Raw genomic sequence first — 17,382 nt, 5'->3', positions numbered from 1 at the left:
GTAACAAAATATGAATAAATAAATAAAAATGTAATAAAATATAAAAGTCATTCATAATTTCAGATTACCAAATTTTTAATGTTATGGCATCAATTTGTTTAAGCTTAGAACAACAGGAATTGTCTCCAAAAGAAGGTTACTCACAGACATCTCAATGGTTTCGGAGCAGACAAAGCCCTTCAGTTCTTTAGCTACTCATCTAAGAGAAGGTAACTTCGTACAAACCGTATGTCCTGATAACTTACTGGCATCATGGCACATGGTGCAGGAGACCAATACAGGTTTGAAGGATGAGAGAGAGTGGGAGTGGATCTACACAATCCATGACCCCTATAGTAATAATAAGAGCACTCAGAGAGTGCAAACCTCCACCAAGGCAACACCAACGTCCTTTCAACGATTAGCCAGGGATGATTTTTAAAATGAGAATATCTGAAATAATCTCGATTGCTCTCACAAACGAGAATCCTAAAAATGAACCTGACCACTCTCAAAAATTAAGTAAAAAAACCGGAAAAATAATTCAGAACCTTGTCCAGTACCAGATTGATCCCAAAATATAATCAGTCGGTGCCAGTCACGAGGCCAAACATTCCTTTGAAGTTTCATCCGAATCCATCGAGCGGTTCTTGAGATATCTTGTCTAAGGGACAAACAAACAAGCAAACAAGTACAACTGAAAACAATACTTCCGCCTTCGCTAAGGCAGAGGTAACAAAGCCCTGATGCCTTGTGGGGTGAGTTACCAAGGGTTTAAAGAAAGGATAAGGGAATAAACCCCTACAAAAGAAATGGAGGGAGTGAAGATTGATGATGATGATGATAATGAAAAGGACGAAAGGCAAAGCTGACCTTGGTGGGGTTTGAACTCAGACATCAGAATCAGAACAAACACCAAAAGTTAATCTAGCTGAAGCTCTTACAACTCATCCAGTTGGCTGTTGGCTGTTTTACTCTGCATCTGTTGGTTAAGAAAGCATGGCATGTGGTTCCAGGTTTGACCACCATCACGTGAGATCTTGAACGAATTTCTTCTACCATAATCTTGAGTTGACCAAAACCTTACGTGGAATTGCATCATCATCATCATCATCACCATTTGACATCCATGTTCCATGCAGGAATGTGTTGGACGGTTTGACAAGGTCCAATGCGTCAAGCACCAAATGTCTGTTTTGGCATGGTTTTTACGGTTGAATGCCCATCTTGGTGTCCACAGTTCACAGTTTGGAGTGGGGGCTTTTTTTTTTGTGCCACTTGCATTATTGAAGTTGCCATGCAGTTTGCAGAAACATAAGCCCCGGGTGAGGGGGGGGGGGGGGAGAAGCTTCATGTTAGGGGACAAGAGGATTACTACATGTGTAGCCAAGCAGATCCTTCAGCAGGAGTAAAAGAGAGGGAGAGAAATAGAAAGTGGTCAGCAGGAGCTGCAAGACAGACAATGGCAAGCTGTAGAATTCCATTGGTTTTCTAAATGCGATTGCATTCATTGATATTAACCGAATGCAGTAATCCAAAATTATGAATTAGCAAAATACCAATAAAGTTAAATGACTTTGAAATATTTTAATTAGAATCTGTGCTTAAAAAAAAAAGTAAAAACTCACTTTTTCTGCTCCGGAGAAATCTCCTGCAATTTCCATATTGGTGCAGTTTTCTTTGATTTTAATTATGCGGCCTCCCATGTTTGTGTATTTAACGGAACAATTTCCTGATATGTCGAGCTAAAATGTGAAAGTGGGATATTAGTTATGAGGAAACATATTGCCATTAATAATAATAATAATGATAATAATAACAACAACCAGGACTTAAGAATGTATATAACACACAGCAAATGGTATTCCTAGACACTGCACACATCTTACATAAAGTGCTTTCAATACAGTGAAAATAAGAGCACCACAACAAACCACAGCACATACCCAAGGCACACAGAGCTGTGCTCGGTAGTGCAGTGAAAGCATGTGATAGAAATAAGACTATTGAATAATAATAATAATAATAATAATAATAATATAAAAAATGCCCTGATGCAGTACCAGGCAGTGGCTCTCGTGTCTTCTGATCTTAACTGATTGGAAGTGTTATCATGTACATTGTTATGTCTTGGTATAAAAGATGGGCTACAGCAAATATTCTGCTCAATACCACGGATTTGTTTGTCAGTTGTTTGACCTTAACCAGTTGAGCATGTCCCTTAGTGGCTGACGATATGTGCATCTCTGATCATGAGCAAAAATAGTAGGGGAGGAATTCTTTGGGATTTCGTAATTCACAGTTGGAAACCTAGGTGTTTCGTTCAACATCCTTAAACAACCCTTATTCAAGGACCTTTTGAGTGATATGTGCTCTTGATCTGAAGAAAATTCTAACTGGGCCCCACCTGCAAGGTCATGCACTGTTTATATTGATATGAGGTCACCATGTCATGCACACATGGTTGTGATACATGTGCCTGGTGTAACCTCATCAGATGGTTAGTCATGATGGGTATATTGGGCTTCGTATATTTTACCCCAGTATCACTTTGATGGCATGCACTGCTCTCTCACTCAATAACAATAAAAATAACAATATTAATAATCCTTTCTATTCTACGCACAAGGCCTGAAATTTTAGGTGAGGAGGTGAGTCAACCCAAATGCTCAACTAGAACTTATTTCATTGTCCCCATGAGGTTGAAAGACAAAGTTTATCTTGACAGAATTAAAATTCAGAATCTAAGACCAGGAGAAATGCCATTAAGCATTTCGTTTGGTTCTGTAACGATTCTGCATAATAATAATAATAATAATCTGAAAAGAAGCAAGAAAATCTTAGGAATTAGACCAGTGGTTCCCAAACTTTTCAACACCAAGGACCCCTTTTATTTAAATGAGTTTTCCCACAGGCCCCAGGATGTTGAAAGGTCTGTCAGCTTAACATGTTCACAGATTAGCTTTGTGGAGTGGACCACCAGGGGTCCACAGACCACGGGTTTAGATAAATATGAATTAGATCAATAAAAGCAACGGCCAAAGACTTGGAAACATTTGGTAGTCTGTCTGTTCCATCGACTAATGAAACCAATAATTGAAACTGAAGAACATCCAATTTGTCGACCACATTATTTGGAACTTGTGATGTTTGGGAATAGAGTAAAGTTTATAAAATGAGAATTTTGAAGAATATACTCACTTCTGTTGATGTTTCTTCTGATGTCTTCAGCTGGAATAAATTAATGATACCTTTCTTGAAGTTTGTTGAAAATATGGAATCAGTTGCTGCCATATATAAATTGGTCACTTCTCCATTTTCATGGATTTCAAAGAATATGGGAAACTTCTGGAGTCGTTTTATATATTTCGAATGAGAACCTGTGGCATCTTTATCAGGTTTGAGGACCTAGAAAAGAAAATGTTTACAAAGATGCTGAACTATTTACAACAGCATTCATCATCATCACCGTTTCAGCATCCACTTTTCCATGCTTGCATGGGTTGGATGGAATATGTTGAAGGCGGATGTTTTGTGGCTGGATGCTCTTCCTGTCCCAAACTCTCGTCTGTCTCCAAGTAAGGTAATACTTCCCCATGGCTGGACACATTTTCATGGAATATTGGAAAGGAAGGACACTGCTTGCATGATGCTGACATCCATTAACAACTACAATGTGATGACATAGCAAGGAGACAGTAACACATACATGTGATGGGCTTCTTTCAGTTTCCTTCTACCAAATCCACTCACAAAGCTTTGGTTGACCCAGGGTTATATTAAAAGGCACTTGCCCAAGGTGCCACACAGAGGGACTGAACCTGAAAGCCGGTGATTGAAAAAACAAACTTCTTACCACACAGCCATGTCACATCATTTGCATAAAACAGTGAATTAATTAACTGGCACTCTGTTCGTTACGACAACGAGGATTCCAGTTGTTCTGATGAATGGAAGAGCCTGCTCATGAAATTAATGTGCAGGTGGCTGAGCACTCCACAGACATGTATACCCTTAACGTAGTTCTCAGGGAGATTCAGCAGGACACAGAATGTGACAGGGTTGGCCCCTTTGAATTACTGGTACTACTCATTTTTGCCAGCTGAGTGGCTAAGCCACGCACCTTCACTACAGTGAATTAATTATCTCAAATATTGGTTTCAAATTGTGACACAAAGCCAGCAACTTCTGGGGCGGGAGTCAGTCGATTACATCAACCCCCAGTACACAACTGGTACTTGTTTTGTTGATCCTGAAAGAATGAAGGGCAAAGTTGGCCTTAGCAAAATTTGAACTCAGAACATAAAAAGGGACAAAATGCCACTAAGCATTTTGCCTGGCATACTAACGACCCTATCAGCTCGTTACATTAATTATCTCAAATATACATAATAAATAGTTTCTATTTTATTTCATTATAAATGCTGCAATGATTTAACAATTTTCTGACGAAGAAATGGCTGATAAGCCTGCCTCTCTTTTACTTGTTTCAGTCATTTGATTGCGGCCATGCTGGAGTACCGCATTTAGTCGAGCAAAACGACTCCGGGACTTATTCTTTGTAAGCCCAGTACTTATTCTATCGGTCCCTTTTGCCGAACCGCTAAGTGACGGGGACGTAAACACACCAGCATCAGTTATCAAGCAATGCTAGGGGGAAAAACACAGACACACAAACATATACACACACACATACATATATATATACATATATACGACAGGCTTCTTTCAGTTTCCATCTATCAAATCCACTCACAAGGCTTTGGTCGGCCTGGGGCTATAGCAGAAGACACTTGCCCAAGATGCCACGCAGTGGGACTGAACCCGGAACCATGAGGTTGGTTAGCAAGCTACATACAACACACAGCCACTCCTGCATTTAATTTTTATAAATTTTATGAATATTGTTTCAAAAATATTACTTTCGGGAGTTCCCGGAGCTTGTGCCTTGTTTCCCTTCCCAGAAGTCTGTCTTTTATCTTTTGTGTTACTTCTTTCAGCTGAAGGCCTTTATCTTGCAAGCTCTTTGGTAATCCTGCTGGTACTGGTGGCACATGAAAGGCACCCAGTACACTCTGTAAAGTGGGAGGCTTTAGGAAGGAGGGCATCCAGCCGTAGAAACCCTAACCAAAGCAGACAACTGGGGCCTGGTGTAGCTCTCTGGTTTGCCAGCCCCTGTTAAATCATCCAATCCATGCCAGCATGGAAAACAAATGGATTGATGGATGAATTGATGATGATGATGATGATGGTGGTGGTGGTGGTGATGATGATGATGATGGTGGTGGTGGTGGTGGTGGTGGTGGTGGTGATGATGATGATGATGTGAGTGTGTGTGTGTGTTTGGTTTTAAGTACTGTGGTCACCGAAACAGGCCAACTGTCCCATCAGCTTCAACCCTTTTTGCCACTATCCAAATGGCTGCCCCCCCCCCAATAATCTTCTTCTGTTATATGAAACAATAGCTACAATCTAAAAGAATTCATCAACACCGTATAAAATGACTAATAAGTACAAAGATAACGAGCATTACATGATTGAGAGGAGGAATATCAATTATAATACAAATAATAATAATAATGTTCTGAATGGCACCAACAATGCACCATAATAACAACAATGGACTCTTGTAATTCAATCATCCATAGTCTGATATAATAATATTGCGGAATATAAAAATTCCTTCTTCTGATATCCCCAGGGATTGATCGAGTCACTGCTATAATCGATTTTCCAATGTTTTTTATATTTTTTCTTTTCCCTGGAAGCGTCTGTGCACTGGTCTCACGAAGTCCCTTCCGGAATTCTTTGTGAGAAGTCTGTGATGGTGACCATGTTTCAAGCATGTGTGTGCTGGCACATCCGTAACACTGCTTTTGTTTTTTTTTTATATTCCGAAATATTTTATTCATAATAATGAAATTATTGTATTCAGTGCTCAGCAGACCATGGATGATTAAACTACACCAGTTATTATAGTCCATCGTTATTCTTACAGTGCATTGTTGTGCCATTCAAAGCACTTTTTTCTTCTTCTTATTTATTTTTTACAAACAATACACAATGCTTCAAGCAAACTAAAATATTCTCCTTAACACAAATAATTTGTGGACTAACCTGTAACTTGACAAACTTCCTCTCTCCGAGTTGATACAAAGGGGTAACAACAACCTTTGCCAAGATGAGCTTGTCCTCATTTGGTGTTTTGTGATGGACTTCATTGAATAAAACTGAAGTTTCATATTGATACTGATAAGAAACACCTACTTGAAAGCCAGCCGTAAGATCTGTAAAATAAAGCAATTTCAAAAAATCAGGTTTCATTTAAAATATTGCAATTGAAAAACAAACAACTGTATTTACTTATGTGTAATTCATCATCATCATCGTTTAACATCCGCTTTCCATACTGGCATGGGTTGGATGATTCGATTGAGGGCTGGCGAGCCAGAAGGCTGCACCAGGCTCCAATCTGATCTAGCAAAGTTTCTACAGCTGGGTGCCCTTTCTAACGCCAACCACTTCGAGAGTGCAGTAGGTGCATGCTCAAAAGGTGTTTTTTACGTGCCACCTGCACGGGAGCCAGTACGGTGTTACTAGCAATGACCACACTCAAATGTTGTTTTTCACGTGCCACCGACACATGTGCCAGTAAGGCAACGCTGGCTGTGATCCTGCTTGAATGGTGCTTTTTATGTGCCATCGGCACGGGAGCCAGTCATCGGCCATATCAGCGATTTTGATTTCACTTGCCTCAACAGGTCTTTGCAAGCAAAGTTTATTGTCCAATGAATGAAGGTTACTCATAAGTGGGCTGGTTATACCCCTGGCATAGGCCATGGGTTATGGTCTCACTTGGCTTGCTGGGTCTTCTCAAGCACAGCATATCTCCAAAGGTCTCGGTCACTAGTCATTGCCTCAGTAAGGTCCAATGTTCGAAGGTCACGCTTCACCATCTCATTCCAGGTCTTCCTGGGTCTACCTCTTCCACAGGTTCCCTCAACTGCTAGGATGTGACACTTTTTCACACAGCTGTTCTCATCCATTCGCAACACGTGACCATACCAGCACAGTCGTCTCTCTTGTTTTAAACATGATTTCAGCTGTAAAAACTAGGGGGTGACTTATACATGCACCAAAGCTAAAACTATCAATGGAAACAATTTCATATTAAGATTTAACTAAATGAGAGGTGTCACGCGTGGCTGTGTGGTAAGTAGCTTGCTTACCAACCACATGGTTCCAGGTTCAGTCCCACTACGTGGTACCTTGGGCAAGTGTCTTCTACAATAGCCTTGGGCCAACCAAAGCCTTGTGAATGGATTTGGTCGATGGAAACTGAAAGAAGCCTGTTGTGTGTGTGTGTATGTTTGCCCCTCCCCCCGTCACCATCTTATGACAACCGATGTTGGTGTGTTTACATCCCTGTAACTTAGCGGTTCAATAAAGAGACCAATAGTATAAGTACGAGGCTTACAAAGGGTAAGTTGTTCTACTAAAGGCAGTGCTCCAGCATGGCTGCAGTCAAATGACTGAAACAAATAGAAGTCTAAAAGAATGTAAATTCATTGCGTATTTTAAACATTTGTTACAGAAATAATTCCAACTACCCTTTTACGTCCATCTATCCAGACAGGTATGGGTTAGGTGGGTCTGTTGCAGTTCCTCACCTGACGCAAGGAAGAGGAAAAAAAACCTGCTCATATCCATGCAAATTTCATCAAACCTACAAGGTTCAAAGGCAAAGTTGACCCCAACAGGATTTGAACTCAGGACATAAAATGGTAAAGTATTTCTCTCCTCTGACACTCTATTGATTCTGCCAACTCACTGATGGATGGATGCTGAAATCATCTAATTTTAAATGTTCTTTGGTTTCATTCCATCAAGTCTTAGAAGAGTTCAGCCACATTTGTTATTCCTTCAAGTACATTAGCTGGCAATTAACAGATGTTATTGACAGTAAATTACAGATAATTAATTAAGACAATATGACAGGTCTGGTCAGGTATGGGGGCTCCTTTTTTTAATCTCTTATCTTTAACTTGGTTCAATCATTAGACTGTGGTGGCCATGCTGGGGCAGTGCCGTAAAGAATTTTTTAAAAATCAAATGAATCAACCCCAGTATTTATATTTCTGTAAGCCTGGTATTTATTCTATCGGTCTCTTTTGCTGAACCACTAGGTTACAGTAAACACACCAACAAAGTTGTCAAGACACATACAAAGACACTCACGCACACACAAATACAAAGATACATACATACATACATGCATACATACTTGGAAGGATAATCTCAAGGACAAAGAAAAAAAAAACACATAGGCGTAGGAGTGGCTGTGTGGTAAGTAGCTTGTTTACCAACTACATGGTTCCAGGTTCAGTCCCACTACGTGGTATTTTGGGCAAGTGTCTTCTTCTATAGCCTCGTTCCAACCAAAGCCTTGTGAGTGGATTTGGTAGATGGAAACTGAAAGAAGCCTGTCGTATATATGTGTATATATATATATATATGTGTGTGTTTGTGTGTCTGTGTTTATCCCCCTAGCATTGCTTGACAACCGATGCTGGTGTGTTTATGTCCCCGTTACTTAGCGGTTCGGCAAAAGAGACCGATAGAATATGTACTGGGCTTACAAAAGAATAAGTCCTGGGGTCGAGTTGCTCAATTAAAGGCGGTGCTCCAGCATGGCCGCAGTCAAATGACTGAAACAAGAAAAAAAGAGTATTGTTAAAGTGTTAACCACTCATAACGAAGAGGAATACTGGTGGAATGTACCAGAGAAGACCTCAATAAAATGTAAGCACAACAGACCTGATATAATGATTTGGGATTGAGAAGAGAAACGGTGCACAGTTGTGGAAATTAGCTGCCCAATGGATGTTAACGTAAAGCTGAAGATCAGTGGAAGAGGGAACACCGACGCTGAAGTATTGAGAAATCTGCAGTTACTCTATCCAAATTACAAGTTCAGGTTTATACCTGTAATTACTACGGCACTCCGTCTGTTACAACAATGAGGGTTCTAGTTGATTTGATCAATGGAACAGCCTACTCTGAGCACTTCACAGACACATGTACCCTATGTGGAGGCACATGACCTAGTAGTTAGAGCAGCAGACTTGCGGTCGAGGGATCGCGAGTTCGAATCTCAGACCGGACGATGTGTGTGTTTATGAGCGAAACACCTAAGCTCCATGCAGCTCTGGCAGAAGGTAATGGCGAAACTTCTGCTGACTCTTTCGCCACAACGTTCTCTCACTCTTTCCTCTTGCATCTTGCAGCTCACCTGCAATGGACTGGCGTACCATCCAGGTGGGGAACCTATACACCAAGAAACCGGGAAACTGGCCCTTATGAGCCAGGCATGGCTCGAGAAGGAACAAACAACAACAAAACATGTACCCTTAATGTAGTTCTCAGGGAGATTCAGCGTGACAGAGTGTGACAAGGCTGGCCCCTTTTGAAATACAGGTACAACAGAAACAGGAAGCAAGTGAGAGAGAAAGTTGTGGTGAAAGAGTACAGCAGGGTTCACCACCACCCCTTGCCAGAGCCTTGTGGAGCTTTTAGGTGTTTCTGCTCAATAAACACTCACAACGCCCGGTCTGGGAATCAAAACCATGATCCTATGACCACGAGTCCACTGCCCTAACCACTGGGCCATTGCACCTCCACACCTGCAATTATTGGGGCCCTGGGATATGTAACACACTGCCTAAATACCAATCTTGAGAAATTAAGCTTCACAAAACCAGAAAGGAGAAAGCTAATTGGAAGACTGCAGATCCAATCCATCACTGGAACTGTAAAAATCTGTAAAACTTTACAGAAGTTTAGCATTTAAATATATATATGAGCATGTCTAGATATGTAGCTATATGCATGAGAATAGATACATAAAACATACATTATGCATTCATACATACATACATTCATACATACATACGTACATACAAACATACCCTGTTGTTGATGTTGAAATTCCAATGAAGGAGCCTTGGATCTGGGTTAGAAACCAGCTCTTTCTCCATTGGCAAAAAATCTTGAACTAAACTGAACAATGACAGACATATACTTCAGCAATGTAACTACACATGTGCTGTTGGCGATTTCTTTTCCTTCTTTGGACTTTTCCTTTTCTCCTTTATGAAGAAGAGCTAGGCTCGAAACGTCAAAAAATTTTCTCTTTTTATTGACTGTCAAACTAAAACATTCCTTGTGCATGTCCTATATATATATTCTGTTGTGTCTGGGGAGAGTAATTTTCTTTTTGTGCCTTATAATGTAACACACTCACCGGTAAAATTTCCACTTATTTCTTATTTTTATATTCTTATTCTTATAGGAAAATAAAAATATTTTTAAAAAATTAAAAATAAGAAATAAGTGGAAATTTTACCGGTGAGTGTGTTACATTGTAGGGCACTGAAAGAGAATGACTCTCTCCAGACACAAGAGAATGTGCTTCAACACACGAACTCATATAAAGAATCTTGCAAACCAAATCCAAAAACGATATATATATACACATATACAGGCTCGTGGTACAGGGGAAGGGAAACAACTGACGAGTTCAGGAAAGTTATTCCTTTCCATCAAGAATTTAGTTATAACAACGATGTTTTGGAAATATGACTGATGTAATTGGAAAAAAAAGGTCACACACACAAACATTTTAAACAAAAATATGGGTGTGTGCGCACATATGTGTGTGTGTGTGTTTGTAATATATATATATATATATATATATTATATATATATATATATATATATATATATATATATATATATATACATATATTATATACATATATATATATATATTAAAAAGGAGGAAAGCCAGTTTATGGGATTACCTCAGGTTTCCCGTCCATAAAGGGTTTATATATATATATATATACATACATACACACACAACTACATACACAATGTGTGTATGCATATGCATGTGTATATGTATGAGAATATATATGTACACATACACAATAAATAATTATTGTTAAGTTCTTCACAATTTGATCGCTTAATGTTTCCCTATCTCCGTAAAGTTTTCTTTCCTGCTAAAACGAAATACTTTCGGGAAAACATCTTTTTTGTCAACAATTTTTCACTCCAATAATAATAATAATTTGTTATTATATCAGAAGGAATTAAATTATTTTTTTTTGCGAGCGAAATCTTGTTTTGTCCACAACGCAAGGCGACGGGATTCCGAGCCCCACCCCCCTCCGTCCGACTCAGTTGTTGATCATTTCTAGAAATCTCTAAAATGCCACATTAAAAACAAAAAAAAAAAGCAAATCGTGGATACTCACATGAAAATAAAGAAATCAACGCGTAACAAAGCAGAAAGTAAGAACGGGTATTATTACTTGGGAATGCCATTACCAAAATGTTACAAGACTGTCCTCGTTGAAAGGATGCTGAGCTGGGATGAAGATTCCCAGCACTTGAGAGAATGGTACACAAACCTAACCGGATGTATACAGCGAGTTGTACTACTGACGGTGATTTGGGATTTTCGAGATGTTTCGAAGTGTGGTGGAGGAAAGTTCATCTTCATCTCAGAATCATTCACAATAATTTTAGGAAAAGTTTGAACGCCACAACTTCTATTTTCCTTTACACAGTTTGGACTTTAATATCGCTTATACCACTGCGTTTTATGCGTTTATTTTTCTAGTGACATAGTTTTCAAATTGTCTCTCAAAGTATATATAATATATATGTATAGTATATATATATATATATATAACTATACACACTCACCGACCCCCCCCCATCACCACCACTCTTTATCGCGCACGCGCTTTGGGAGCGCGTGATTTCGTGTTCAACCCTGAGTCGTTTACTGTTGCTTCGAGTCGGTAAATGTCCTGAGAGGGAATTTATCTGACGAAAATTGAGTGGAAGCCTCTGTGTGTGTGTGTGTGTGTGTCTGTGTTTGTATGCATGTATAAACGGTATGTAAACGATCCATATATAATATATATGATATATATATATATATATTACTCTTTTACTTGTTTCAGTCATTTGACTGCGGCCATGCTGGAGCACCGCCTTTAGTCGAACAAATCGACTCCAGGACTTATTCTTTGTAAGCCTATTACTTATTCTATTGGTCTCTTTTGCCTAACCGCTAAGATACCGGGACGTAAACACACCAGCATCGGTTGTCAAGCGATGTTGGGGTGGGGGGTGGGGGGCAAGCACAGATACACAAACATACACAGACACACACACACACACACATACATATATATATATATATAATATATATATATATATATATATATATATATATACATATACATATATACGACAGGCTTCTTTCAGTTTCCGTCTACCAAATCCACTCATGTGGGATGAAGATTCCCAGCACGTGTCTTCTATTATAGCTCGAGGCTATTGTAGAAAACACTTGCCCAAGGTGCCACACAGTGGCAATGAACCCGGAACCATATGGTTGGTAAGCAAGCTACTTACCACACAGCCACTCCTGTGCCTATATATATATATATATATATCGAAATTGAATTCGAAATCGAACCAAATTCAACGACTGGCACCCATGCCAACCTCCTTCATTGGACACTAAACTCTGCTTGCGAAGACCTGTTGGGGCAAGTGAAATCGAAATTGAATCAAATCCGATGACTAGCACCCGTGCCAGTGGAGCACTAACAGCTCCATCAGAGCGGGATCACTGCCAGAGCAGCTGCCTGGCTTCTGTGCTGGTGGAACGTAAAAAACACCATTTGAGCGTGATCCTTACCAGCATCGCCTTACTGGCACTTGTACCGGTGGCATGGGAGCAAAACATTCAAGCTAGGTCGTTGCCAGTGCCACTGGACTGACATCCTGTGCAGGTGGCAAGTTAAAAACACCATTTCGAGCGTGGCCGTTGCCAGTACCGCCATACTGGCTCTTGTGCCAGTGGCACATAAAAGCACCCACTACACTTTCGGAGTGGTTGGCGTTAGGAAAGGCATCCAGCTGTAGAAACTCTGCCAGATCAGATTGGAGCGTGGCGTAGCTATCTGGTTCACCAGTCCTCAGTCAAATCATCCAACTCATGCTAGCACGGAAAGCAGACGTTAAATGATGTTGATGATGATGATATATATATGGATCGTTTGTAGAAATACATCAATCCGGAGGAGAAGCACACCCTAAGATGTAGAGCAGTTGATATTATAGTGGGTTAGCCCCGTTTATGGTGTTTGGAGTATGAAGATGCGCAGTAAGGCTAAACCCCTTATGAGCGAGAAACCCAGGGCTAACCCCATAAACCGGCATACCACACTATAATATATATACATACACACACATATATATATATATATCATCATCATCATCGTTTAACGTCCGCTTTCCATGCTAGCATGGGTTGGACGAATGACTGAGGGCTGGCAAACCAGATGGCTGCACCAGGCTCCAATCTGATCTGGCAGAGTTTCTACAGCTGGATGCCCTTATTAATGCCAACCACTCCAAGAGTGTAGTGGTTGCTTTTTACGTGCCACCAGCACGGGAACCAGTCAAGCGGTACTGGCAACGACATATATATATATATATATGGAGATATAATACCGGATATGAAAATAACACATACAATAGTAGTAGTAGGATTAATATTAATAACAATATTTATAATAATAATGGTATGAATATCAATAATATTAATTGTGGTAATTCTAGTTGCAATTGTAGGGTTAAATCCCACTGTCCGTTATTAGGCTGATGTCTAACCCAAAATGTGTTCTATAAGTGTACTATCACAATTGTAGCTGGTAACATTGTATATATAGGATGTTCAATAAATATTAAAAAATCGCATTAATAAATATTTTTCATCTTTTAGGCTCAAACATAAAGCCAATTGTACGTCCTCATCTAGCAAGATTTGGGAACTGAAAGAAAGCGGAATCAAATTTCGCCTTAAATGGGATATTATAAGGAAAGCGCAGCCTTATAGAGATAGTCGATATGGGTGTGAGCTGTGCTCTATGGAAATATATGAAATTTTTAAGTGTAGGGATAAGAGCAACCTGGTTAATAATAGATTAGACCTAAGGGTATCATGCGTACATAGTGTTGGCTGTACATTTAAATATTTTTGAAATTAGCGTTTATAGATGCTACATTTGGACCTGGACAGGAGAAATTAATTTTAGTGTCGTATGTGATGTGAACACCTGCTAGTATTGTATATATTTTCTTCTTATTCTCTATAATTTCTTATCATTGTGTTTTCTTATTTTGATATATTTACCTATCAACTTCTTATCTCTTATAAGCTATTAATGTTCTTAAAGAGAAATATAAACTTTCTAATTATTTAAGTCAGGAAGAGTTGATTGTAACCTACCCATAATAAAGTACAAATATTTGTGTATATTTGTATGTATGCACATAGTTAAATATGTGTATGTATCTGTGCACAACTTATTTTTTCCATTTTTTTTTCTGATTCTTAGCTTATAACTAGTATAAAGATAGCATGATTTATCGCCCCAGTATTCCCTAAGTAAATACCCAGAGCAATCTTTACAGAAATCACCTTATAAGAAAATAATTAAGTACTGGTATGAATACTAAACAAATTTTATGTAATCTCCCCTTTCTATGTTGAAAATTGCTTTATATACACAGTTTATTTATTCTGGTTATAATATCATTTTTAATAATCTTAAATTTTATCTTCATACAACATAACAATATTGTTTATATACAATCATCCATTGTACCCCATGATAATTTCCTTTGTATTAACATTATAGGTTTTATTAGTGTCTTGCCCCATTAACTGGTAATTAATATCTTGATTTAGGTTCTTCCCCTACCCAGCCTCCTTTATAGACAATTATTTATACATTTTCTAAATCCTGACAATATTTATGATCATACCCAACTATAAACCATCAACTCACTCTGTCTATCCATTCTAAACAGACACTGTCCTCTTGTCTTAGATTTGGTAGTTGATAAAAAAAGACTGATACATTAAAAGCAACCACAATCCTTTACAAGCTATGACCCTAACAAACTTCATAGAGTTCTTAGAAGTGTAGTATATTCTGAGTCACATTAGTAGCAACATGCACTTTCTCCTTCTTCTTGCTCTATTTGAGTATTCAAGTAAAATCATACAAATGTGTCCAACTGATTAAAAATTTCTATTTATTTATGCAGCTGAGGATAGCCCTGCATTTAACTTGATGTAATGATTGCATTGTTCAATTAAATGGAGCTGCTTGAAATGGTCGTACTGCATCGCCTCTTGATATCCTGTTGCTTATTTTGATTATGATCTAAATTAAAATCTTTTAAATGTTAATTTATATTCCAAACATTAGCTTAATGAGTTAATTTTAACATCAAAAATCAATGCAACAGCAAAAATCAATGGAAACTAGTTGTGATCCCTGGGCCGGTGGCACATAAAAAGCACCATCCGAATGTGGCCGATGCCAGTGCCGCCTTGACTGGCTTCCGTGCTGGTGGCATGTAAAAAGCACCCACTACACTCTCGGAGTGGTTGGCGTTAGGAAGGGCATCCAGCTGTAGAAACACTGCCAGATCAGACTGGGCCTGATGCAGCCTCCTGGCTTCACAGACCCCAGTTGAACTGTCCAACCCATGCTAACATGGAGAACGGACGTTAAACGACGTTGATGATGATGATGATATATATATATATATATGTCCTTTTTTGTATCGTCCAACCATCCGAATGTTTTGTTGTCGCCTGTTATGTTCTTTTTTTTCCATTTTTTGTTTTCTTGTATGTATGTATGTATGCATGCATGCATGTATGTATGCATGTATGTATGTATGTATGTATGTATGTATGTATGTATGTATGTATGTATGTATGTATGTATGTATGCATGCATGCATGCATGCGTGTGTGTGTGTGTATATGTATGTGTGTGTGTGTGTGTGTGTGTGTGTATGTATATATGTATGTATGTATATGTATGTATGTATGTATGTATTAAGAAATCGAGTCAAACGTAGGAGTTATTCAAATCATTTATACTTCCAACATATGTTTCGCAGAAAGCATTGAGATTATTCCGAGATGATTGCATTGTTTTACATCATTTTTATTCCCTCCGGAATAATCTCAATACTTTCTTTGAAACATGTGTTGGAAGTATAAATGATTTGAATAACACTTGCGTTTGATTCAATTTCTTAATTTATCCACGTTATACAAAAACATTTCATTCAACCCTGGAATTTCCACCTTTATAAGTAGGCTGTAATATCCTTGGCATTTACACGAATTTTGGCCACCCTGGTAACTATTTATTTATTTTTTCCGTGTTATTTGTACACATTGAAAAAATACACATACATATACATGTATGTATGTATGTATAATGTGTGTGTGTGTGTGTGTGTTTATCGCTACAACACTTGACAACCGTTGGTTTGTTTACATTCCCGTATTCTACACACACACAATAAAAAAAAGCCAAAAAGAAAAACGATAGCTCAGACTTGAAGAAAAAAAAGTCCTGGGGTTGATTTATTCGACGAAACCTTTCAAGGCAGTGCTCCAGCGTGACCGTGGACCAATGACTGACACAAGTAAAAGAATGTGTGCGTGCGCTTGTGGTTTTATAGGACCCTTACACTCACAGAGCCAGTCACTTGGTTTCTATGGCGTACAAGTGACTAGGACCACAATATTACCCTTGTTGTAAGGTTCATGACCAGCAATTTTAAGGGAAGGGCACGAGTTGATTACATCGATCCCCCAGTGCTTGACTAATATTGTGACCGGTACATTATTTTACCGACTCCACGATATCGTGAAATACTGAACTTCAGATAGAATATAGTAAAATATTCTGTTGTGTCTGGGGAGAGTCATTCTCTTTTGGTGCCTTATCATTTAACACACTCATTGGTAAAATTCCCACTTATTTCTTATTTATTTTTCTAAAATTTTCGTTGCGTCTTGCAACCTTTTCAATAGTTGAAAATCATAAGGCACTAAAAGAGAATGACTCTCCCCAGACACAACAGAATATGCTTCAACACACGAACTCACATAAAGAATCTTGCAAAACAAATCCAGAAACGAAATAAAGTAAAATATAGCTATGAATAAAAGGTACGTAGATTATGAATTCTGATTGAAAGGATGGGGCCTCGAAACAAAAGGTTGCAGGAGAGGGGCCTCTAAAAGTCAGGCGACAGAGCTGTTGGAACCGTTAGTATTGTTGTGCTTGATGTTTATTAGCGAATATTCTGGAGGACATTACTCGAATTCTTTAAATAGATAACTAAACAAAATAAAATATAAAAACTATAAACGATAGAATGAAAATTGAGAACAACGACCCAACATGACGTTCCCCGGTGATTCATTTTCAC

General features: G+C 38.7%; 1 protein-coding gene across 2 annotated transcripts in view; it reads right to left on the bottom strand.

The window, feature by feature from the left end:
* The window catches only part of LOC115214177 (microsomal triglyceride transfer protein large subunit), a 57,784-nt gene that overhangs the window by 27,705 nt on the left and 12,697 nt on the right, over positions 1 to 17,382 (bottom strand). The window contains exons 1-4 of one of the 2 annotated variants that reach the window (XM_029783268.2): positions 11,301 to 11,689; positions 6,097 to 6,266; positions 3,181 to 3,387; positions 1,608 to 1,724 (exon numbers count right to left, since the gene is read on the bottom strand). In XM_029783268.2, coding sequence (XP_029639128.1) covers positions 1,608 to 1,724; positions 3,181 to 3,387; positions 6,097 to 6,266; positions 11,301 to 11,370 — 564 coding nt within the window. In that variant the 5' untranslated portion in view covers positions 11,371 to 11,689. Of the gene's footprint in view, positions 1 to 1,607; positions 1,725 to 3,180; positions 3,388 to 6,096; positions 6,267 to 11,300; positions 11,690 to 17,382 lie in introns of those variants that run through there. The other variant, XM_029783267.2, reaches the window with a different exon arrangement.

The sequence above is a fragment of the Octopus sinensis genome, linkage group LG7 (genome assembly GCF_006345805.1).
Source record: "Octopus sinensis linkage group LG7, ASM634580v1, whole genome shotgun sequence".
NCBI classification, from domain to species: Eukaryota; Metazoa; Mollusca; class Cephalopoda; order Octopoda; family Octopodidae; genus Octopus; species Octopus sinensis.
Note: the sequence above shows the minus strand (reverse complement) of the source record. Positions and strands in the feature narration are given on the sequence as shown.